This window comes from Solea solea, chromosome 2 (genome assembly GCF_958295425.1).
Source record: "Solea solea chromosome 2, fSolSol10.1, whole genome shotgun sequence".
In the NCBI taxonomy this organism is placed as follows: domain Eukaryota; kingdom Metazoa; phylum Chordata; class Actinopteri; order Pleuronectiformes; family Soleidae; genus Solea; species Solea solea.
Genome location: NC_081135.1, coordinates 8385813 through 8408550, shown reverse-complemented (window position 1 = coordinate 8408550; position 22738 = coordinate 8385813). Strand labels below are relative to the sequence as shown.

The 22738-nt window shown below is 38.2% G+C and overlaps 3 protein-coding genes and 1 long non-coding RNA gene across 11 annotated transcripts in view; 3 read left to right on the top strand and 1 right to left on the bottom strand.

Annotated features, from left to right (window-relative positions):
* Positions 1 to 9842, top strand: part of LOC131441071 (collagen alpha-1(XVIII) chain-like) — a 38306-nt gene extending 28464 nt beyond the window's left edge. For 5 of the 8 annotated variants that reach the window (XM_058612321.1, XM_058612320.1, XM_058612317.1 and 2 more), the window contains 28 exons: positions 170 to 214; positions 375 to 437; positions 791 to 922; positions 1985 to 2050; positions 2138 to 2164; positions 2325 to 2423; positions 2543 to 2578; positions 2778 to 2861; positions 3070 to 3102; positions 3250 to 3282; positions 3368 to 3427; positions 3935 to 4012; positions 4134 to 4169; positions 4270 to 4323; positions 4404 to 4475; positions 4580 to 4645; positions 4809 to 4839; positions 5183 to 5236; positions 5341 to 5375; positions 5478 to 5585; positions 5694 to 5841; positions 5936 to 6000; positions 6191 to 6319; positions 6419 to 6451; positions 6543 to 7064; positions 7162 to 7359; positions 7579 to 7688; positions 7807 to 9842. In XM_058612321.1, coding sequence (XP_058468304.1) covers positions 170 to 214; positions 375 to 437; positions 791 to 922; positions 1985 to 2050; positions 2138 to 2164; positions 2325 to 2423; positions 2543 to 2578; positions 2778 to 2861; positions 3070 to 3102; positions 3250 to 3282; positions 3368 to 3427; positions 3935 to 4012; positions 4134 to 4169; positions 4270 to 4323; positions 4404 to 4475; positions 4580 to 4645; positions 4809 to 4839; positions 5183 to 5236; positions 5341 to 5375; positions 5478 to 5585; positions 5694 to 5841; positions 5936 to 6000; positions 6191 to 6319; positions 6419 to 6451; positions 6543 to 7064; positions 7162 to 7359; positions 7579 to 7688; positions 7807 to 8020 — 2631 coding nt within the window. In that variant the 3' untranslated portion in view covers positions 8021 to 9842. The remainder of the gene's footprint in view (positions 1 to 169; positions 215 to 374; positions 438 to 790; positions 923 to 1984; positions 2051 to 2137; positions 2165 to 2324; positions 2424 to 2542; positions 2579 to 2777; positions 2862 to 3069; positions 3103 to 3249; positions 3283 to 3367; positions 3428 to 3934; positions 4013 to 4133; positions 4170 to 4269; positions 4324 to 4403; positions 4476 to 4579; positions 4646 to 4808; positions 4840 to 5182; positions 5237 to 5340; positions 5376 to 5477; positions 5586 to 5693; positions 5842 to 5935; positions 6001 to 6190; positions 6320 to 6418; positions 6452 to 6542; positions 7065 to 7161; positions 7360 to 7578; positions 7689 to 7806) is intronic. The other 3 variants (XM_058612319.1, XM_058612316.1, XM_058612314.1) reach the window with 2 other exon arrangements.
* A 100-nt stretch (positions 9843 to 9942) lies between these two features.
* LOC131441157 (PI-PLC X domain-containing protein 1-like) lies at positions 9943 to 13334 on the bottom strand. Its single transcript, XM_058612322.1, has 7 exons — positions 12812 to 13334; positions 12485 to 12621; positions 12186 to 12311; positions 11955 to 12110; positions 11739 to 11851; positions 11468 to 11538; positions 9943 to 11347 (listed from the first exon to the last, which is right to left on the bottom strand). Exons 1-7 carry the CDS (start codon positions 12912 to 12914, stop codon positions 11079 to 11081), a joined length of 975 nt encoding a protein of 324 aa, XP_058468305.1. The 5' UTR covers positions 12915 to 13334; the 3' UTR covers positions 9943 to 11078.
* LOC131441173 (uncharacterized) lies at positions 11294 to 11836 on the top strand. The gene is made up of 3 exons (XR_009231853.1): positions 11294 to 11378; positions 11499 to 11571; positions 11755 to 11836. It is a non-coding gene; the product is annotated as an uncharacterized LOC131441173 (long non-coding RNA).
* Positions 13335 to 17364: 4030 nt separating the features above from the next.
* LOC131452000 (four and a half LIM domains protein 2-like) lies at positions 17365 to 22520 on the top strand. Its single transcript, XM_058622346.1, has 6 exons — positions 17365 to 17460; positions 18996 to 19182; positions 19503 to 19677; positions 20158 to 20327; positions 20992 to 21178; positions 21894 to 22520. Exons 2-6 carry the CDS (start codon positions 19027 to 19029, stop codon positions 22043 to 22045), a joined length of 840 nt encoding a protein of 279 aa, XP_058478329.1. The 5' UTR covers positions 17365 to 17460; positions 18996 to 19026; the 3' UTR covers positions 22046 to 22520.
* Positions 22521 to 22738: the final 218 nt, after the last annotated feature.

Below are 22738 nucleotides of genomic sequence, written 5' to 3'. Positions count from 1 at the left end.
AAAGAATACAAAAAAAACACACATTGTGGCTCTTTTTTCACTTCAGGAAACCAGTAGATATTTGTACAGTTTTTTCTGATCATTGTGGAGACAATGAGCTGCAAACGAGACTACAAATCACGTGTGATGTCCTTTTGTCCTTTTTATATGTCCATCTGTTTTGCTCCAGGGTGACAGTGGAGAGCTGGGTCTTCCTGGAACAGCTGGCGAAAAGGTAACTTAAGTCTGAGTTGTTGTTTTTTTTTTAATCCTTCAAACTCAAATCTGTGGCTTTTATTCAAAACAAAACAAAACATGAGTGTTATGTTTCATGGACACATTTGTGGCAGGAGCACACAAATAGATCTTCTCTGTTATTTGTCGCTTTCCTCCAGCAAAACTCGCGGGACTCCAACTTTCTCACGGGCCTATTCTCTTACTTTACTCCATCCTCTACGGTGTGTAACGGGTCACTGTGCTGGGGGGGTTTCTGCTTTTGTGATGTCCTTTCCTTTTCATAATTCAACTTGCTGTGGTCCTAGTTTCTGAACTTTTAAACCACATGATCCTCAAAGCTTTGTTTTTCTTACCCAACAAAATGTGGAGGACAAAGAATTTCCCTTTTTCTTCTGCTGTGTTTCTCTTGTGTGATGTTTTTCTGGATCTCAATCTCTTGACTCTGGTTTTCTGTCTCTGCACGAGTCTGTTGAATTTGACCTATTTGTGGCATTGCTTGGTATTCTGCTGCGGCTGCACTGACAGGAATTTCCATGTTTCACTGAACCAAAACATCCACATTTTTATTTCCCAGGGTTCTCATGGGGACCCAGGACAGACAGGTGTAACAGGGCAAACTGGGCTTGCAGGGCTTCCAGGTCCCATGGGACCAGTTGGTCCTCCAGGACCTCCTGGACCACCGGGGCCACCACACCGAATTGGCTATGTAAGTAGAGATTTCTTCACAACTCTTGGTTAGAAAGGGTTGAAAACAGAATAAAGTGAATACTTTCTTCAGTGTCCTCTGTCATAGAGATAAGTAAAAGATTTTCTAGTGCCCTAAATATTCACTACACCCGTACATGTGTCAATCCTCAAAAACTTTGCTCATGTTTAGTAGATTTTTGCTAAAAACTGCAGTGTTTAAATGTGTTATAAGGTTATTGAGCCTTTTAATGTATTACAAAGTGATATAGTGATCATTATCCATCCATCTGTATTCTACCACTTTATCCTCCACGAGGGTTGTGACATAGGGCGAAAGGCAGGGTACACACTGTACAGATCCTGGAATAATTTTGTCTCTGTAGCACAAAATTAAACTTGTTTGTGTTAATCAGGTATTTTGGTGGTGTCTTTTAATCTATTGGGTTTCCTAGAACTGTATTTCTATTGAGAGATTAGGCTCTCAACTTGAAACAGAATGGATATAAAGGCATTAGCTTGTCATAAGTGACACTGGAAGCTAACTGGGGCTAAATCTATGTGCCATTTGTTACCAAACTGAGTTGCTGTGTGATTTGTTGACACAAAGACACATATTGACAAAATTTAAACTGGGAAAATGAACAAATTTACCAAAGCCGACATGAAACCAGCTTAAATATATGTGATGTAATTAGTACATGCAGAAAGTAACCCTGCATGCCAGTGGAAATGTTATATGCTGATGTACATACCATTCAGATCAATATTAATGCTCAAATTTGCTTGCAATTACATTTTTAAAATATGAATTTGGTCTGAAGGGGATCTTAGGTTTGAAATGCCACCTGGTCTTGATAATAAAGGTATAACGACTATTTTAGAATTTTTCAATCTAGCCCAGCTCCCAGTAGGTGTGTGTACCTTTGCACACTTTCTATTAAACTGGATTTAACACACTCCTTCTAATGTGAATCACATCAAACCTGGATTGTGGTTAATTCACTACGCTTAAGAAAAAGACATAGAGTTGCAACCATCTGTATTAATCATCTTCCTCATGTCAAATCTCCTCCTTACAAAGAGTGACCAGGATGGATATGATATGACCAACGGCTTGCCTGGACTTGCAGGCCCACCTGGACCACAGGTACCTATTTTCTCATACATGACACTGCTGTCCTTCTCTTCACTACACGTATCATATCTTACGCTGTCCTGCATCATGTCTTAACAGGGTCCACCTGGTATCGCAGGTTTACCCGTAAGTACAAAGAGTCTGTGTGGGTTTGTGTTGTTTACAGCTGTGTGTCTCAGTCAATCCATTGCCTCCGTTTTAAGAATGCAAAGTGTTTCTACATTATATTATTAAATAATTGTGGTGATATTATTATTATTAGTAATGTTTTAATTGTGAATTCCAGGGTAAACCAGGTTTACCAGGCAACCATGGAGAAAAAGGAGTAGAGGGACCAAGAGGACCGACTGGGTCATCAGGCTTAGATGGATTCCCTGGGCAGCCTGTATGTACATAAACTGTTTTTCTTAAACCACGTTTTTTTAGACTCGATCATTTGATTTGACTAGACTTAGACTAGTTAGTTTTCATGGCATTATACCAATAATTTTGTTCCATTTCTAGGGTGAAAGGGGAGACAGAGGAGAGAAAGGCGAAAGGGTGAGTGGATGTATTGTGCTTTTGGTCGGATGGGGATTTGTATTGCTGCAACTGTGTTATTGTTTGTCTTATAAATCCATGAGGGTTGAGCACTTTCCTGCATGACGAGGATTTTTATTTTTCCATGATGCTAAGCTGACATATTTGTACTTTTTACTGTCTTTTATTGTGTTTCATTTTTTGTAATTTTGTGTTGCAGGGTCTGCCAGGGCGAGAAGGTGGACCAGCTGGACCTCCGGGACCTCCCGGACCTCCAGGAGAGATCGTCTACCAGACAGGAGATGTGAGGGTTGATGAAGAACTGACAAATAAACAAAAAAAAATAACCTGCACATGAACATGAATGTTTGCCACGTCAATGCTTGTTCACTAAAAATCGCTTGTTCGTGCTCTCAGTTGCTGTTTGAGTTACTCATATTCACTAACAGTCACTGCTTGCTGGATTGTTTGCTCACCTCCACACTAACTGACCTAACTTTGTCTTGCTGTAGTATAACGAAGCATATTGGACCGAAGGGGGCCAGGTGAGTGCAACACACCCTTTGGTCCTTTAAATGACTCACTCTAACCTCACTATAAACCTAAATAGAAGTCTAACATTCATTTTTTCTCATGAAAAGAACATTTTGTCTTTTTTTTTTGTTCACACTGTTTTTTTCTCTGTCCCATAGGGACCTGGTGTTCCAGGTCGAGCCGGATTCCCGGTATGTATCATCATCGTCATCATCATCACACTGTTAATGCACATAAATGGAAGTCATTCACGTGTAAATGTGTGTTCTCATGAAGGGACCTGTTGGACCCAAAGGAGACAAAGGAGATGAAGGTCCTCCAGGATATGCAGCTAAGGTAGAATAGTTCTATTCTATTTTATTCTAATTCAAGAATAGTTTGATTTTACACACCTAAAACATTTATATTAGATGTATTTTTTCCACATTATACAATGCAAAAATAAATTAAAAAAAAGCTATCTTTAAGTCTAAATATGTGATTTTTGTGAGACACAACACATACGGCTTTGGATGTTTCACCTAAGATGTGTGTAACATTTCTGTGTTTTCAATGTCTGGTGTATTAAAAACTAAAAAGTTACAATATACATATAATAAATATGATGCTTCAAACATTTTCATATCTTTCCCTTGTTCATATTTTCTTAATTTGTTAATGTCCAGATTATGCAGTTCAAATAATATAAGTATAATAATATGTAAACTTTCTGAGGAAAACAATGTTTTTATTAAGAAAGGACAGCTAGTTTTTGGGCAGCAAATTTTGTGATGGCATTTTTTACTGTGGCGGTATCTGAGGGTGAAGCTGAGCCCTATGTTTGTTGTAAAATATGTTATTCAGGGACAGAAAGGTGAGCCTGGTATCATCATGGGACCTGATGGGACACCGATGTTCCTGGGTGGCCTTGCAGGACAGCCGGTAAAAAAACCTCCTGTGCTTTATGAAGCATTATTCATACACACGAATGTCCAAAATGTCCAAACATCTATTGATTGTTGTGTAAAAAATGTCAGTGTTTACAGCTTACCTTTATTTACAGGGTGAGATGGGACCTTCTGGTCCTGTTGGACCTCCAGTGAGTACCATCTTTTTTTAATATCTTGCTCATATTTCATAAACATAATAGTATCACACCACACCGCCAATAAATCCATATCCCCATTTTTTTTCTCCAGGGCCCAGTTGGACCTTCAGGCCAGAAGGGAGAGATTGGGTTTCCAGGACGACCGGTAACTGTCTTTAAATTTTAAATGAAAATATGCTAAATATAAAATATGAGTATAAAGATAGTTTATGTGTTTGATTATAGGGGCGACCTGGCCTGAATGGAGTCAAAGGAGAGAGGGGAGATTCGAGAGGTGGATCTGAATATCCATATCCTGTTAGTATCTGGCTTATTATTCCATTCATTTAAGTTATTCATACTTTGTATAGTCAGTGCTTTAACACATACACACATAGTAATCAATATTTGTTTTCTCCCAGGGTCCTCCAGGTCCACCAGGCCCTCCTGGACCTCCTGGACCTCCTGCACCCATCGACAGACTCGGAGTAAGTCCGGACATTATATATATTCACCTGAGTGAGAGAATTGAAGATTGGTTTAAACTGAAAAATACATCATAGATGTATTTATTATTTGTTATTTTAAGTTTCCTACAGTTGCTTCTTAGGGTACATTTTTTTTAAGATTATATTTGTCTTTTCCCTTCAGGTACATGATGATTACTCCAGATACTACCCCGGTGAGATCACTGCGTATTGTGAATGCTATGCCTTGTCTTGTACTAGTTTTATCATTATGTCAAAGACATTTTTTTTCTGTCACAAGAGGACGTACAGATCCCATCAGATTTAAAACGTAGTGATGTGGAAGGTGGCATATCCAAAGTTAAGCTCACAATCTGTATAACGAAAATGAATGGGAAATGAACATTTGGGGTCCCACTATCATGTTTTTTCATGCGGCCGTGCCCCTGGCTCTAGCATCAGATTCTCATCCACAACAAGAAAGTAATGTGTTTTCAAAGATGAAGGTACTTGTGCTTAACTCGACACGTTGTTGCTGCTGCCCTGCTTTGTTTTCAGCTGTCAAAGGAGAGAAAGGTGATCGTGGATTACCAGGGCTACTTGAAATACCAGGTATCACGCATTTTATCGGTGGACATGCTGTAAATCTTCATGCATTTGTTCATGTTTTTAGCGTTTAGACAGTGGTAAAGCAAGACATTTTGTTTCTGATCCAGGTATTGGGTCCAGATATGACATTCACACATTAAGGGTAAGCCTCAACTCTGTAGACCTGATGTTACTTGCAGTGAGTACTTGTTTATGGCTAAGCTGTAAGATTTCGCTTCATATTTCTTGACATTCATTTGACCAGAATGAGTTGAAAGGTGAATCTGGAATGAAAGGAGAGAAAGGAGAATCGGGAGGATATTATGACTCGCGCTATGGAGGGAGTGGATCTCCAGGAGTTCCTGGACCTCCAGTAAGATTACATAATTATGCCATTTTCATTTCCCATACACAATTGAATGACCTCATTTTGTCCATTAACTGGAGCTGAAACTCAGATTGTATCTTCTTGTCCTATCAGGGACCCCAAGGTGACTCCATTGTTGGCCCACCAGGCCCTCAGGGGCCACCTGGTCCACCTGGAAGAGGCTACGATGGGCGGCCAGGGGAACCCGGGCCACCTGGACCTCCTGGACCCTCTCTGTCCGATACCTACAGGGGCACACAGAGTGAGTCAAAGCACACCCAAATATTCTAAAATAAGAAGTAAGCTGACATAAAGTGTGATTTGAGCTAATGTGACATCATTTCTTTACTTGACAGCTATCAATATTCCTGGGCCTCCGGGCCCACCTGGAGTACCAGGACTACCTGGACACTCTTCTGGGGTGAGGAAATCTTCTTTCTGCTTGTTAAATACAAAAAGAATACAAAATATGTTAGCATTGTTAGTTTGCACCACAGCTTTTGGACCAAAATTAGCCACAGTTATTGACAACTCATGACCAAATGTAGAATAAATGAATATTATTTGGCTGAAAAGCATGTTCTTATTTCACTCTGGGTTAATGATCGTAGGTAACGGTGTTGAGGACTTATGACACCATGACGGCCACTGCTAGAAGACAACCTGAAGGCTCTCTGGTCTACATTTTAGACCAAACAGATCTGTACTTGCGTGTCCGAGATGGAGTTCGACAAGTCCAGGTAAACATTCAGTGAACATAAAAACACTTAATAATTAAGGTTTATTACGAAATAATGTGGATGCCCCCGTTATGTTTATGTTTATGTTTTATGTTTCAGCTTGGGGGCTACATTGCTTTGCCCAGAGAGGATGTGAGTGTTTTTTTGTTTGTTTGTTTGTTTTTTTCTTTTACGCAATATTTAAATCGCCCTGTTAAATACATATCATGAACATTGTTTACAGGCTAATGAGATTGCAGCTGTGCAGCCTCCACCAGTCGTCCCCTTCTCCCCAGATCACCACACCAACACCGACTCTCAGAGTCCGCCTGACAGTCGCTCACAGCCCAACGTGCACCATACGACACACACAGATCCTCGACACGCATCCAACCCTGAAACGAGATACCCAACTCATCCTGAACCACAGCCTCACCCTGACCCACAGCATCACCCTGACCTACAGCATCACCCTGACCCACGGCCTGATCCTGAACCACAGCCTCATCCTGACCCACGTTATCAGCCCGATCCACGGTATCAGCCCGATCCTCGGTATCAGCCTGATCCACGGTACCCTGCACCAACAGATCCAAGATATCCAAGTTACACAGAGCGAATAAACCATCCAGACGGTAGGTTTTCCGTCCATACGGCCCACGAACGCCCAACGTATCCAGACGGTCGCTATGCTGTCACACCTCAACGCAGACAGCCTCCACCTGTGCCCCATGTTCCAGTCCATCATCACACTTCAGGTCCAGGTGTAAGTGAAGCCACTTTTCAAATGACTTAGTCACATCTGAAGCTTCACTGCTTTAAAAACAGAGCTGTAGAACGTGACAACATTGGTGTTTCCACAGCTCCACCTTATCGCCCTGAACAGCCCCCAGACAGGCTCCATGAGGGGGATCCGCGGTGCAGACTTTCTGTGCTTCACCCAGGCTCAGGCCATCGGGATGAAGGGAACATTTCGGGCCTTCCTGTCTGCCAGACTACAGGATCTCCACAGCATCGTGCGCAGGGCAGACAAGGACCGTATGCCAATTGTCAACCTAAAGGTATTTAACGGATGTTTTATAAAACAACAACTGAGTAAGATACGTCAGATCAGGGCCACTAGATAACACTCCCCTAATCAGAATAATGTGAGTGAAGGCTGCATCCCTTTTCAAGATGACTAAAAAAAAGTCAAGACAAAGGAGCATTTGCACAATAAAGCTACAGTGCATACATCTAAGATTTATGTGATGCTCATTGTGTTGTCTCCTCTTCCACAGGATGAGCTTCTGTTTGACAACTGGGAGGCCATTTTCAACGATGGCAAAATGAAGGATAATGTGCCAATCTACTCCTTTGATGGCAAAAATGTCCTCACTGACAACACATGGTGACCAAAATAAATACAAATTAAAAAGAGAAAAATGACCAGTAAACAATAACTTTTCTAATATTCTGAAAAATAAAGCAGCAAAAACTCACTGTACACACTGCTTGTGTTCCCCCAGGCCAGAGAAGATGATGTGGCATGGGTCGACCAGTAGTGGGCAGCAGTACGTCGACGGCTACTGCGAGACGTGGCGTGTGAGCGACCGGGAGCGGACTGGGATGGCGTCGTCGCTCCAGAGCGGCAACCTCCTCGAGACGAGCTCCAGCAGCTGCTCCAGCTCTTACGTTGTGCTGTGCATTGAGAATAGCTACATTGGTCACGCCAAGAGATAGAGATACACACACACACACACACACACACACACACACACACACACACACACACACACACACACACAATCCATATGCAGTGCCTTGTAAATAATTTTTTTCTAATAATAATGACTTAATGTTTGTTAGCTGATCTAACATGGTGCTCTTCAGGATGAAACCACATGTTGAACCTAAGTTAAACTCAGGTGACACACACTAACACTCCCTCTGGCAGCCACGTAGGTTGCCAGAACCTTTTTAATCTAGTGCTTTCTTTTGTGTTTGTGATTTGTCAGCACATATGCTGATACAAAACATTGATATTACCGTGATTCTTGCTGGCAAAGTTTACATTTATCCAGGTGTTGATATTTTAATCCCCAAAGCAATGGAGGTTAAGTGAGTTCCTTGTATGAACTATACATGTTTTGAAAGTAGATTTCAAATCTTCAGACACTATGTTTAACTGCATGGGAGGGTGTGAACTTTAACATGTTGACAAGACATTATGAAATTAAACAACAATTGCATTCAGTTAAAAATATTTTGTCACACAAAACAATTGCATTCAGTTCAGTTTTCTCACTCAAATCAAGATTATTTTTAGCTAATAATAAAATAATAATAATTTATTTATATCAATGCAACCCAACATGCTTTACACAGTCAAACAATAACAAACAAGCAATTAAACAGAAAAAGCTATCAGTCTAATAAAATACAAAAAAACAAGTTGATACAGTTGAAAAGCCATTTGAAACAGGGCGAGTCTTTTGTTTCTTTTTCTTCTCTTTTATTATTATTCCATTAACAGCCTCGCCAGATTTCTTGTCAGATACTAAGGAAAATCAGTTGAGGACTTTTTGTTAGGACATAAAAAAGGATTCTAACAGTCTAAACTGTTTTATATTCTTTAAAATGTAGTACTCAATCACATGGTCTTTTAAGATATTTTGGAAATGTTCTTTTCTAAATGACACACGTACATTCCTAAGAAAGTTTTATACGAGGTGAATGAAATATTGTGGGACCCACCACTGTCATCATTCATTGAAATGTTGCCCTGGTTACTGCAGAATTGTGGAACAAGAAATGTAGACTTTTCACGTTTCCTTCCTCTGACATAAAAATGTACTCCTCAAGTGTCTGAAAAACAGTGTTAAAACCTTTGAAACAAGGTTTCCTGTCTTAAATACCACATTTCCTGATCTTTATAAAATGTTGTTTTTCACCATGAGTAAGATACACAATGTTTATGAAATGTTTTTCTCTTTTTAATTTCTTCTCCTATTCATTGATGTTACCCTTAACCCAAGTTACACTGTTACATGGGATGTTATTTTCAAATCGTATTCTTTTTGCAATAACAAAGGGATATTTATTTTTTATAGACTGCTTTTTCCTTGTTCAGCTACAATGTGTTTCCCAGACATTTCCTAATATACAGTACTTACAGCTAATGTGCAAAATCCCACACAAAGCTGATTATTATGTGTTATACTCCTAAGATTACAGTTTCAGTTTCCCACTGATACAAAGTTTGTGCACATACAAATAAAATTCATGTACAGAGACCCGGAAAGAATTCAGCCATAACTGTTTTATGCACTGGTGCTTGTTTGTTGTTTTGCTTTTAAATTAGAGAGCAGAATAGGAGAAGGGAGCTTATTGTTGGCCAAAACCAAACGACATGTATTAGCCGAGCCATAAACAAATCAATTTACGTGTGTATTAACTCTGTATTAATTCTGTCCGTCTCCTTTGTTAGGTGAGCAACTTTCCTGAAAAGCTGCGTCTCAGTGAATAAACCAATGAGGAATTGTGAGATGTGATCTCAGATGAAGCTGTGATTTGTCTGGAGTGTATGTCATGATTATCAAGTTGAAGTTGGTGTGTGACACCTAACTTTTGTCTTTTGAATTATTGGATCATTTTTACCTCTTCGGGCCTCTCAAAGTGCAAATGTCTGTCTTTCAACACTAACTGCTCTTTTTCATTTAAGGGAGGAAAGAAAGCCTGTAGGCCTTTTGTGCCACTTAAAATCAAGTTTTAATGTCTTATTAAATGTGTGTTTGTTGTGAACTATATATCATAGCATATCATCATCTGTGTAAAATATTATCACAAATATAATTTTTTCAATTGACAGGCCCCCAACTGACCAGCCCCCAAGTCATTTGAGTTTGAGAGCGCTGCTTTATAGACATGATAGAATCACTTCTTTATTTGGCCCAAAGGGGGCAGCAGAGTATTAATTTGTGTGCATTTAATCTTAAAGATCCATGCTTTCCCCCCCAATTCTAGCACAAAAACATAAAAAAACATTCATGTTTATCATTAACCTAAATTGATGCAGGAAAATGATTCCACTGTGTAATGACTAACCACTGTGTGAGGGGAGATTAAGACCTAATTAGTCTTTTAATGAACATTCAATACCCGTACACTAATACAACCTCCTTAAATGAATTTAGAATCATTAATGATGCATATTATAAAAAAGGAGGAATGTTAATTTGCTGTTATTTACTAAAAAGCAGCAAAAATAGTCACCAGTTATTCGAGTAATTTTTAAATATTTATTTACACAATGCAACAACGTCATCAATCCAGATGCCAAACATTTTTTTTAAATTACAAAAAAAGTATAATTAAGTACAGATGGAGCATAAACAGACAGAAAATGAATGACAATATGGCAACACAATTATAATAAAAATATATTTTCACATCAGTTAAACTGTGCTTACAGTTTGCAACTACACTTTATTGTGTAATAAAAAAAGTTGTATATACTGCTGAAAATAAAGTATATGTGAATGGATATGTGCAGTTTAAACAGAAAGCAGTAATAATCTTGTGTGTAATGTGCAAAAGACAGGAGTAAAAACATGGGCTTCATGTATTTATATGATGAGATAGTATTGGTGATGTGCAGTGTGAAATTGCTATCAGATAATATATCCAGTAATATACATCCAGTGTGAACAGGATGACATTGTTTTGTGTGTGTGACATTGAGTGAAGGTGTGTTTTGTATGCTGTATCTCAGACACAGTCAGTTGCACATCCCGGTTTTCTAAAAACCTGAACGAGTGGCAAGCCTGCTGGCTCCGCCCACTAGTTTGTAGTTCAGACCAATTACAAGCGAGCAGAACTGACTGATGTCCACAAAGTCACAGCAGATGATGTTGACTTCACCGTCTTCAGGCCCTGGCTGCTGCTCGCCCGTCCAGCTCAGCAACATCCAAAGAGCCTTCTTCGTCATCTTCCTCATGCTCTGAAGGGGATGGAGGACAACGTAAGGTGCATCTTCTGTCAGGTTTAGGCCGCTGACGTAAAAACCAGCTGAAAAAAAAAGCAGATCGTTTAAAATGACGTGAGTCAGATTAAACCTAACTTACCATTTCAGTTATTTACATTTTATTGCACATTGTCCTTATTCATGATGATTAATGATTTTAATACCGGGTCTTCTTCTGTGCTTCTGGTCCTCCAGATAAGTGATCACCTTCTTAGGGTTTGGACTGTCAGCATACCTGGAGACAGTGTACCACCAACAGGCCAGTCAGGTTAGTGTCTAAATTAATATTGTTACTATTATCATTAATACAATTCAAATAACACATTGTGCCAGTCTGGAAGAAAAATGAGGGAAAAATTTTTGTTGCATAACAATAATAAATTTGGTGTGAAACATAATTTCAAATTAGAGAGGAAATTCAAGGGTGTATTTTACCAGTATGGTATTTCAGTCCACAGCTCAGGATGCTGCGGCACCACCTGCTTGTTTCCATAGGAAACGATGACCTGCTGACATCTGGACCAGCAGGAGCGCAGAGTAGGTGTGTCCTTTATGCACACACACACACACACACACACATATACAGCTGAATCAGCACCGTTACAGCAAAAAACTGTCAGTAAACAAAACTATAATTATTAGTTTTTTTACCTGTGAGAAGCATAGTTTTTCTCCAAACAGTGTGATGATGCTCTCCACAAGACAGACATGATCTTCATCTCTCAGCGAATCAAAATGCGAGCATGAAATGATCACAATCTCTTTAGGATGAGCATCCAGCCAGGCAGTGAGCTCATACAGAGCCTCCTACATACACACAGATTTAGTTGTTAGTCCCAGTCCACGGCCTTTGATTTTAGTACTCCGCTGGATTTGTGTTACCTTGACGGAGATTAGTGTGTAGATGCCATGGGCAAAGTATAATTCGCTGCCTCCTGATGGCTTCCTGGCGATCCGTAGGTCCAAAAATCGAATCCCGAGATCACACTGATCACTGAGGACTGATTGCTACACACACAAAAACACACGTAGATTATAATAAAGTAATGTACTAAAATACAAAAATAAATCATTTGTAATGTGTAATTATTAATAAAGAATGTGTTACTTTGCTTTTAATGAAGGATATATTGCATTTTTGCATTTTAATGCATTAATGCCCGTGGGTGTATGGATCTCACCTGTGTGGTGGCCCAGCGGTAAACACAGGGACGAGTCCAGCAGGGAAACAGACTGTCCAGTACTCTGAGGAGGCAGGACTCTGATCTCAGCACAGGTGAGGACTCATCCAGACAGAAAGACATGCTGTCATGGCTTCCTACAAGAATGGGACAGCCAGATGTGAGTGCACTGTCCACATAGTTTTATAAAGAACACCCATTATACAGGAAGTTCACATACAATTTAAAATGAACCAACTCATCCGCGTGTGTGTTTATAGTCTATTCATTTCAATATTTATTTTTTTTAAATACCCCAGTTTACCCTCTGGGACCTGTTTTCTTTACCGGGTATGGCCAAGTTCCACAGCGGGACATCCAGCAGTTCCTCGGGCAGAGAGGACATCCAGTCCGGGTTCCTTTCGAGCTGTGACCACTCTTCGTCCTCCATCGTGTTCTCCTTCCTTCGTCTTCGTCACCTGAATATTGTCATTTCACTGTTAATTATCCCATGGCGGTCGATGCTTTCTGTTTTATTCAGAAAAAAACCCTCTGTTTACAAATTCTTCCGGCTTCGAACTCCACTAGCGCCCACTAACATAATTACCACTTCCTGTTTTCAAAATTAAAGCTGATATATTTTTCAAAATAAAGGCCACATTCACAATACTACTGTCGTTACAGGTTAAATTAGTCACTGAAATATCTGCTGAGGAACAAACAGTAAAGTAAAAATTAATTGTTAGTTACTTCCTTGTGATTTTACTATGATGTAACTGTTGTATTTTGTAGTTGTAGTGTTTAACGGGATGCATAGGAAGAAATCGGTATGTGTGTCAGGTATGTTTGTGTAAGTGTATAATTGTATTAAAACAACAATAGTTTGCTTTTGGTAGCATTTTACCTTTACTTTAGTCAAGGGCCTTGCTTTACAAAGTCGGCTATCTTATGTGGCTCTGTTTCTACAGCAACCTGAATGGACAAACTAGCCAGAGTGCATTTTGCATTTTTCTGTATAACCATACAATGCAAATGAAGAATAACAATATCCTTTTTGGTATGTACTAATAATAGTAGAGTATAGAGGCAATTACTAGTAATATAAACTTTGTAAATAAATATTCAGATAATTTTTCTTTCAAATTAAATCAGATAATTATACATAAATATAGCAAATGCACTAAGAAAAGTTCAAACAAATTACTGATGGAGAAAAAACTGGAAACAAACATCCTAATCATGTCAGAATTACCTAAATTAATTAGCATTTTAACTTTTACTGTCAATATTACCAAGAGAGCCAAAAGACAAGCTAAATTGAATTCAGTGATTCCATTAGATAACCCCCCCGTGACTCCAAACTACATTTGCTTCTTTCAATTCTTGAGAAACTGTTTATCCCTTTATGTAGATGTAATCTTATTTAATGTCTCTTAATGTCTCTATGTTGGATCTCAGAAGTGCATTTGTTGTAATTACATGGACGCTTCGCTCAGATCTTTTTCTCTGTCGCCAATTGGACACAAAGCAGTTTATTTCATGGAAGTGTTTAAGAGGAAAAAGGTCTACTGCAGCGGATAAGAGGTAAAAGGGAAAGGTTGATTGTTTTTTATTGTGACAAACAAGAATGTTAGCACAGCACATGATCAAGCAAATTACATTCGGAAAGCAGATTTAAGAAAGCAGACATCATTTAAGGAATAAATAAATGTAAGAAAAAATATATTCACATTAGAATTGTATATACAGTGCAGAGCCCAATGCCAGTATGTAGACATATTTTACTTATTTATTCCTTCATTCATTCATTCATTCATTTATTTATCTTCTACTGCTTTATCCTCCTCATGATGGTGGTGGGGGTGCTGGTGCCAACATTGGTTTTTTTTTATATACTATTTCACAATAAAATCTTGAACTAAAAGTGATTTATCCTCATAAGTTGGCTTTAAAAAACAATAATGTGCAATACAATAGGTAACAGTAAATGACAGTGAAATACCCTGTAATTTAAAAAAGTGTATTATTTAATTGGTAAACATTCAACCGATTTACATGTATATTCATAATATGCATATGTAAACGGTTGAAAGAAGTGTGTGTCTCTTTTAGACTGAAAAAGAAAAGCAGTAGGATTCCTACTGTACCTTTGCCCTCTACATGATCACAATTACTGCAATATTAGATTACCCTAATATATTTGCACACTGTGGGCTGCTGTGGAATGAATGACACACACAAAAATGCGAAAAATAAGTAAATGAAGGTCAGAGCAGCTTGTTATATGGGAGTAACATATAGATTTTTCCAGTTAAACTGAGCACAGTTTGGCAGCAATTTTATTTCAGCATGTAGACATGGTCAAGACAGCCTGTTAAAGTTAAAACGGTGCCGCAGGACGAGGAGAAAAGGTGATTAAAGTGACATGGCCAGACAGGCTGGTCTGAGTATTTCAGATATTTGTGCTGACCCACTGGGATTCTTCTCACACCACCATCTCAATGAATAGTCTGGAAAAGAGCAGTGAGCTGCCTTGTTGATACGAGAAGTCAGAGGAGAATGGACTACTTTGAAATTTAACTCAAATAACCACTGGTTACAACCGAGGACCATCTTTGAATACATAACGTGCCAAATGTTGAAGCAGATGGGATACAACAGCAGAGGAGACCACACTGGACACTTTAGGGACAAATTATTCCTAACAAAGTGGGCATTTAATGCACACGACAGGTCATTACCCTCAACCATTCCATGAAAATAGTTTTGTCACAGACGTAAACTAATTCTTGCTCTTACCACCAGACAAGATGGGAGTACACACCTGGAAACATACATGCAAAGCAGGTCATATTGTGAATATACGAAGCAAATCAGTACATCAGGACAGCTTTTTACAAAATACTGTAGGAAGTGGAAAGCATGTGAATTGCCACTGAAATGAAATTAACAATATGTCAATTAAATCTTATTAAATGTTGTTGTTTATTCTTCCTTTCTTTCTTTCTTTCTATTTCCTGTAAATTCCATGTCATGGGACTTCTTAGTAACTTCCGTGGTAAAGTCCACTGCTCATCCAAAAAAATAATGCCAATCGCATTAAATAGAGTAACATGTTTCAAATCTTCAATTTCTTTTTTTTTTTACAGATTATACAGACACTTGTGATGAGAGGGGATCACCTGACCCTGGCTTCAACAAGATATAAAACATTTAAACAATGCAGAAGCTAAAACTGTAGCAGTAAAGATATGGAGTTTGTGCCATCATGAATGTTTTAGTGAGTGTGTGAGTCCCTCACTGTTAAACCTCCTCAAACCTCGAAACAGCTCCAGTATGTTGTGACTTGTGTGAAAACACCTGCAACCCCTGTTCACACTTTGAGTGAATCAGCGTTGCTATTTTCGACACTATTTTTAGGTTGCACCTTTAACCATGTTAGTCAGAATGTCTCCTTTTCTTTCAGTCACCAATAAACCAATCAAGTAAAACTAAATAAAACCCACAATATATAGTAATAGACTTTTATCAGTGCAGCCTCAGGTTCTTCATTTATTTGAACTCTGTTGCTCAGCAATTTTAAGCTTAAAGGACTTTTCATCTGCCTCTTATGTCAAAGCCTCAGGTCACATGATAGACAGATGAACTCAGATCCAGGACAGTGCGTGCATTCACTCTAAATCTGAGTTCCTCTCATGTCGATCCAATGAAATGTTTAGTTGTTGTTTGTTCCAACATGTTTTCTTCTTCATTATCTGTTTCTTTATCATTTTAATTTGGCAGATTACTTGTCCTCATTAATTATTGTCTTTGCAAGTCTCCAAATCAAAGACGACTCTTTATGTGAAACAAATCTGGATGATACAGAGAAAAGGCCTTAATTCCATTTCTTCATTAGAAACCATTCAAAACAGCACATAGTCCGCCAAGCTCACATGAGTCTCACCCATGATTGTGATGTTATTTCTCTCCAAATGTGTCATGTCACATCGCTGCACAGAACCACAGATTATGAAGTTCCATCGTCAGCTTCCTTCTGTCTCACAAGATGATGGAGAACGTGCCAGATATTATTTTGTGGTTGAGCTGCAGTGCCTGGCATGCAGTTGCTGCTGATGCAGTCAGTGCCGATGCAACTGTCTATCAAAGGTATTTTATCATTAGACATTGAAACTGTTCTGCTGCTACACTGAGAAAAGTGTATTTTAAGGCTCAAAAATCAGGAGGATTAGTCATTTGAATTAACTGTCCTCCTAATATGGATTAAATAAAAACAACACATTCAATAAATACAAGGCTAAACACAGTGTTTCACTGCTTTCCTGTGGTAAAAGTTCACTGCAGCAACTCTGACCACATTTTGGTTGTGGTCAGATATGCTTCATTACACCTTTAACCCCTTGTTTTGTACCTGTTTTAGGAGTTTAAAAAGCTACATAAATTGTTTGCCAACTGAGTTGTGCAATCATTTATTACTGTAATATTATATAATATTATTACTTTACCCAGTAACATGTAGGGATTACAAAGAAAAGTAAGAATATGCACAGTTTAGCTGAGTTACTGCATTACAAGATTGTAGGCCATATAGGTTGTTGGTTGGTCATGCAGAAAAAGTAAAAGAGACTGATTTTTATACTTTGAGACGCTGCCCTTTTTGCCCTTTAACTGCAGATTTTTGGATTCAGTTCCAAAATAAAGACCACTTTTTGACTGTATTTAGAAAAGTAATATAATTAGTAATATAATGACAAATGTAACAAATGTTTGACAGTGGACTTCACAGAAGAATTTTCTGAATTTTTCCTTGAATTTATTGCAGTCTCAATATCAAGTGACCTGCCCACACTGGTCACATAACTGCCTCCAACTTCCTGCCCCACTGTCAGTCACACATTCAGCTCTCATAAAGCAGATGAACCACAGTTCGCTGGACAGACTCCACTCCACTGGTCCATGAACAGGTTCCTCCTCTGACACTCAGGATTCACTCACAGGTAACAACTCCTTCACTTATTTTTGTCACCATGTTGTATCTGTATTCTTATTTTCTGCTTTCTTTAGTTTTGATCCTTATATAATCAAAACAATATTTCATAGAACTTTGGTGATTTTATACCTGTAACACATCTTACGTTATTTATTTGGTCGTCTTGTGCAGATTCTTATTGTTAAATAGGAGATTTAATCTTCCAGAAGCATTTTGTCACAAATGGACACTCTGGCTTAATATTTTGCTGACACCTCGTAGTGTTAGGGGGAATTCAGTGCATGTTGCTTTAAGGATTATAATGTGAAGGGAATGTTTGGAGAGGAATGATCAGGGGATGACACGGGTGTACAGTTGTTAGAATAGTGAACATCGTATATAGCATGGTGTTTGAAGGGATACAAGGGTTTCATACAGATCAAAATATAAAAATATTAATTAATATTAATAGAGGAGGGTTGTAAGGTTTAGGGATTAAAGGATGTTAAAGGGTGTTCAGAGAGAAAATCCATTCATTCATTCTCAAATATTTCTGTTGTGTAAAAATAAGAGGGGCAACAATTTATATCATGGAAATTATCACAATGCTTAAAATCCACACACTTGGCTTGGATTTTCCTTTATTTCAGATATTGTTAGAAATATCTAACAATATCTGTAATATCTATATTGCTGTGTGAATGCACTACAGTCTGTGGAAACTATCCTGAAATCAACTTTCTGTTCACAGTCATCAGGGCGTCTCAGTCTGCTGTGCTAGTTCATCGATGTAATCAAATCACATCTTTACAGTTGTCTAAAACATTGATGGATTTCCCTTAAAAATGTTTTTTCAGATGTCAAATAACATTTTAATAAGCATTGTCTTAAACAAATGTAGCTACAATGATGTGGTTCATAGTTTACCATTCGTGTACAGAGGTTTTACAGTCTGAAAAAGAAAAGGGAGATAGATCTTAATCTCACTTCATATGTTCTTTCCATGACTTGATTTGTTGAAAGTTGTTCAAAATGTATTGGATGCTTGTCACTTTTCCTTCCCTCTGGTTTGTATCCCGTGTTCTCACTCTTAATTACGGTTCATCTCTCATTGAATGAATAAACGTAACTAGATTTAAAAGTCACATCATGCTAATTAATATTTAAATTAGAAGCCATCTACCCTTCCCTCAATTATTTTTTGCTACATTCTTCTGCCTTAATTATATGCACTCACTTAAGGTTTCACTTAAGATCTCCTTAGTCTTAAATTCTGTACGTTGTGCAAAGTCATGAACATGTGACATAATGAGTCTGATATGGAACAGTAGTGTTTTTAAAACTTAAACTTGGGCCATAAGCTACTTTCCCAGAAAATTTAATTAAAATTCTTGCTTACAAACCGACAGACAGACAACTGTGGCCAAAAACACAACCTCCATGGTGGATGTAATAAATTCCAATCCAAGTTTTTAAGCTCACGTGGAGCTTGATGTTGGGAATGTCCTGGCTGCAGTTCAATCAGGTTCATGCCACTCTTCTTTGATTCAATTTATTTAACAGGACTGAGGACTCAAAGGGGATATTAATCAACATGGCGGACTGCTGCGACTGCACGGAATGTAAGCAGTCTTTATATGGGAACAAGTACATCCTGAAGGAGGAGGAGCCATACTGCGTTAAGTGCTATGAGGCACTTTTCTCCCACAACTGTGAAACGTGCCATAAGCTCATTGGCTGCACCCACAAGGTGACATTTTTGATTTGACTGGATTTTCCCTTTTTTTCCATTCATATTTCAACATTAAAATATACGTATTGTTAAATACTCTTGCAGCAAAGATTCAGGGATGGCAATTTTGTCTGGTTTTTGTCTAATAGCTCAACAAATATTGTATAGATTACCAGTAACATTTGTACAGAAAAGTGTCAATGTTTTTAGTTCATGTTTTTTATATATATATATATATATATATATAAACTCCATTTCATGTCTTAGTAGTAACTTAATAGTGTTTTCTGTTACTTCAATTCGACATTAAACTGTTTTACTTCCATTTTCTTCTCTAGGATCTATCATTTAAGGACCGTCACTGGCACAGTGAATGCTTCCTCTGCATGGAATGCAACCGGTCTCTGGTGGAAAGGCCCTTTGCCACCAAGGATGACGTTTTGATGTGCACCGAGTGCTACAGCAACAAATTCTCTGCCAAGTGCAATGCATGTCTAAAGACCATCATGCCAGGTGAGAAGGTCTGATTGTAGCACGGTTACTGTTAAATGATGATTGATTCCCTCTAGGTTAATGGTGCATCACTTATTTTGAGTATGCTGTTGTCAGTCAACTCCTTTTCTCTTTTATTGATCTGGTTTTTTTAATGTTGGTGCTCATTTTTGCATGTTCGCCACAGAGATGAGTGAAATATGAACATATTTATTACAAAATCAACCAAAAAGATTGTTTTTTTATATATGTTATACTTGTAACAGCAGTATGGCATGAGCTGATTGACTTGAATATCATTAGGACAATTGTAATTATGTAATACAATGAGTGATATCATGAAAATCATGGATTATTATGTTAATGTTATTATTGGGTTGAGTCTAGGAAGGACACATGGAATCAGCTCCATGTGGATACTGACATGCATGATTCAGTCTCTTCCTCTTCTTTCTCGCTGACTCACACAACTCCCCAACCCTCCCTCCCTCCACGAACCAGGCACTAAAAAGATGGAGCACAAGGCCAACAGTTGGCATGAGAATTGTTTCACCTGCAACCGTTGCCAGCAGCCCATCGGCACCAGGACCTTCGTCCAGAAGGAAACCAACAACTACTGCCTGCCCTGCTACGAGAAGCTGTATGCTCTGCAGTGTGTTCAATGCAAGAAGGTGAAACCACTTCAATATTAACTGGGCTGTGATTTAAATTCAATCATCTCACCATTGACAGGAAGCTCTGGTTGTTCTGTAGCTCTCTCCAGCTTCTGTCAATGAAATGTGATTGGAAATCAGTACATTTATGCAAATGCAAGTTATTTTGTTATCCTATCCTATCCTATGCTTAATATTTTAAAGAAAGTAATGTTTTTTCTTTATTATACATCGTGTGTGAAGTGTTAAAACTGAAAACAACCAAGGCAATGCTTTTACTGAGTGAAATGTCCAAGAGGTCAAGTTTAAGGTTCATGTATAACGCCCTTACATTAAATTAAATCATTTTAGAAGAGTAAAGGGGCAAAGTTAGCTGTCAAAGAGCTTTTACAATTTTGACTAGGGTTTAAAATGAAGTTCTGGCTGGACTTTGAAGAAGATAGAAAGATGCATTCTTTAAAAACAACAACTGAAAAAATAATTTTATGTCATACAGTATTATTTTTGTGGATATGAGCAGGTATGACACTAAAAAACTAGGTTCTTTGTTTAACAATAACATGCATTCTTGACCTTGAGAGTCGTCAGACTGTCTGTCTGTGTAAATTCTTAGAAAGCTCTTCGTCAAACATCATGCATTCTCGTTTTTCCTAGTTAACCTAATTTGCCCTTTAACTTCCAGCCCATCACCACTGGAGGAGTGAACTACCGTGAGCAGCCCTGGCATAAGGAGTGCTTTATTTGCATCGGCTGCAAGCAGCAGCTGGCAGGCCAGCGCTTCACCTCTCGGGACGACTTCACCTACTGCCTTGAATGCTTCTGCAACCTGTTTGCTAAGAAATGTGCCTCCTGCACCATCCCCATCAGCGGTAAATGGGCCTTCTGTCACAATGACCTTCACTTGTGAATTTTTTAAGTGCAGATGCAGATTTTTTGATTTTTTATGTGGTGCTAAATCAACTCCAACATGACAACAAAGTCTACACACTACAGTGAAAACAAGAGGACTGATTTAACCAAAATCTTGATACATGCCATTGGATGAATACAAGTTTACGTAAAATCTGCTTTACTGAATTTATAGAATTCATTTAAAATGGTTTGATTTTCTCTACCTAGGAAATCCACATGCAGTTCAAACTCAAAATTCCCAGTTTAATGAGCACAAATGTTTTCCCAAGTACATTATACATTATATGACTCATCACGACTAGTAAAATAATGTCTGTTCATTTAAAATGCTCTACCATCCAGAAAATATAGTACTTCAAATGTTTGACTTTTAAAGTTAGTTAGAGAAATAACAATTGTGTTTAATTTTGCTTTCTTAAAGTCATCGGACCTTCATATGAAACCAATTATGTGCAAAATGTTCATTATATACTTAGAAATGGCAGTCAAAGTAAAGGTCAACAGGAACAACTTTAAGTGACACAGACACATTCCCAGGTCATATGCTTCTCCTCGGCATCCTGTGTATCCAATTACAGAATATTACATTACAGGGATCATGAGACCAATTAAGAATGTTTGTTCTCTTTGTAAAGCAGATCACACGGTATTTATGCCTTGCTTTTGTCTCAGGTCTCGGGGGAAGCAAGTACATCTCCTTTGAGCAGCGCCAGTGGCACACCAACTGCTTCAACTGCAAGAAGTGCTGCGTGTCCCTGGTCGGCCGAGGTTTCCTGACGTGCAAAGATGACGTCCTTTGCGCCGATTGTGGCAAAGAGTTCTGAGTGCACTCCAACGCTGGAAGGAGTTTGTCCAAGCTGGCTGCCATTAAAAGAGCCTTGGTAAAAATTTCTTCTAACCCCCCCTTTCTTGCATTATATGCCATCATTTATCAGTTTCTCTCACATTAACCTGTTTTCTGCATGCAATGAGAATCCCTATAATTAATCAACAAATCTTAGTTTGTTCTGAAATTGTATTTTATCTGCTTAATTAGTTTCTTTGAAATGTTTATCATTTGTAAAATTAATAACAATCGGTAGTGAAATATTGACAGTCTGTGTGTGGCATCAAAAAAGCCAAGATTGACAGATGTTTCAGAGCCTATCAAGAACATGTTAAATTGTTTTAATGGATGACACTGCAAAAGCAATTTATTTTACGGAATTGTGCTATTACTAATACTTTTTGTCTTGTTACAAATATTCTGTTTGATGGAATTTAAATCTGTGTCAATCAATAAAGGTGTTTTAATTTGTAAAATGCACATGTGGATCCGTGGTTTGAAAATTATTTGAAATAGCTACCATCACCATTCCTACTGTGAGAATTACACCATTTACACTGAGGAAACAGTATCTTTAACTATTGAATTAATTAGTGGTAATACATTACTTGTGCTTTCAGGTTAGATACAAGCCATTGTTAAGAATACACTATGTTGAAGTGCTATTTTTGTTTGATGACAATGCAGTTAT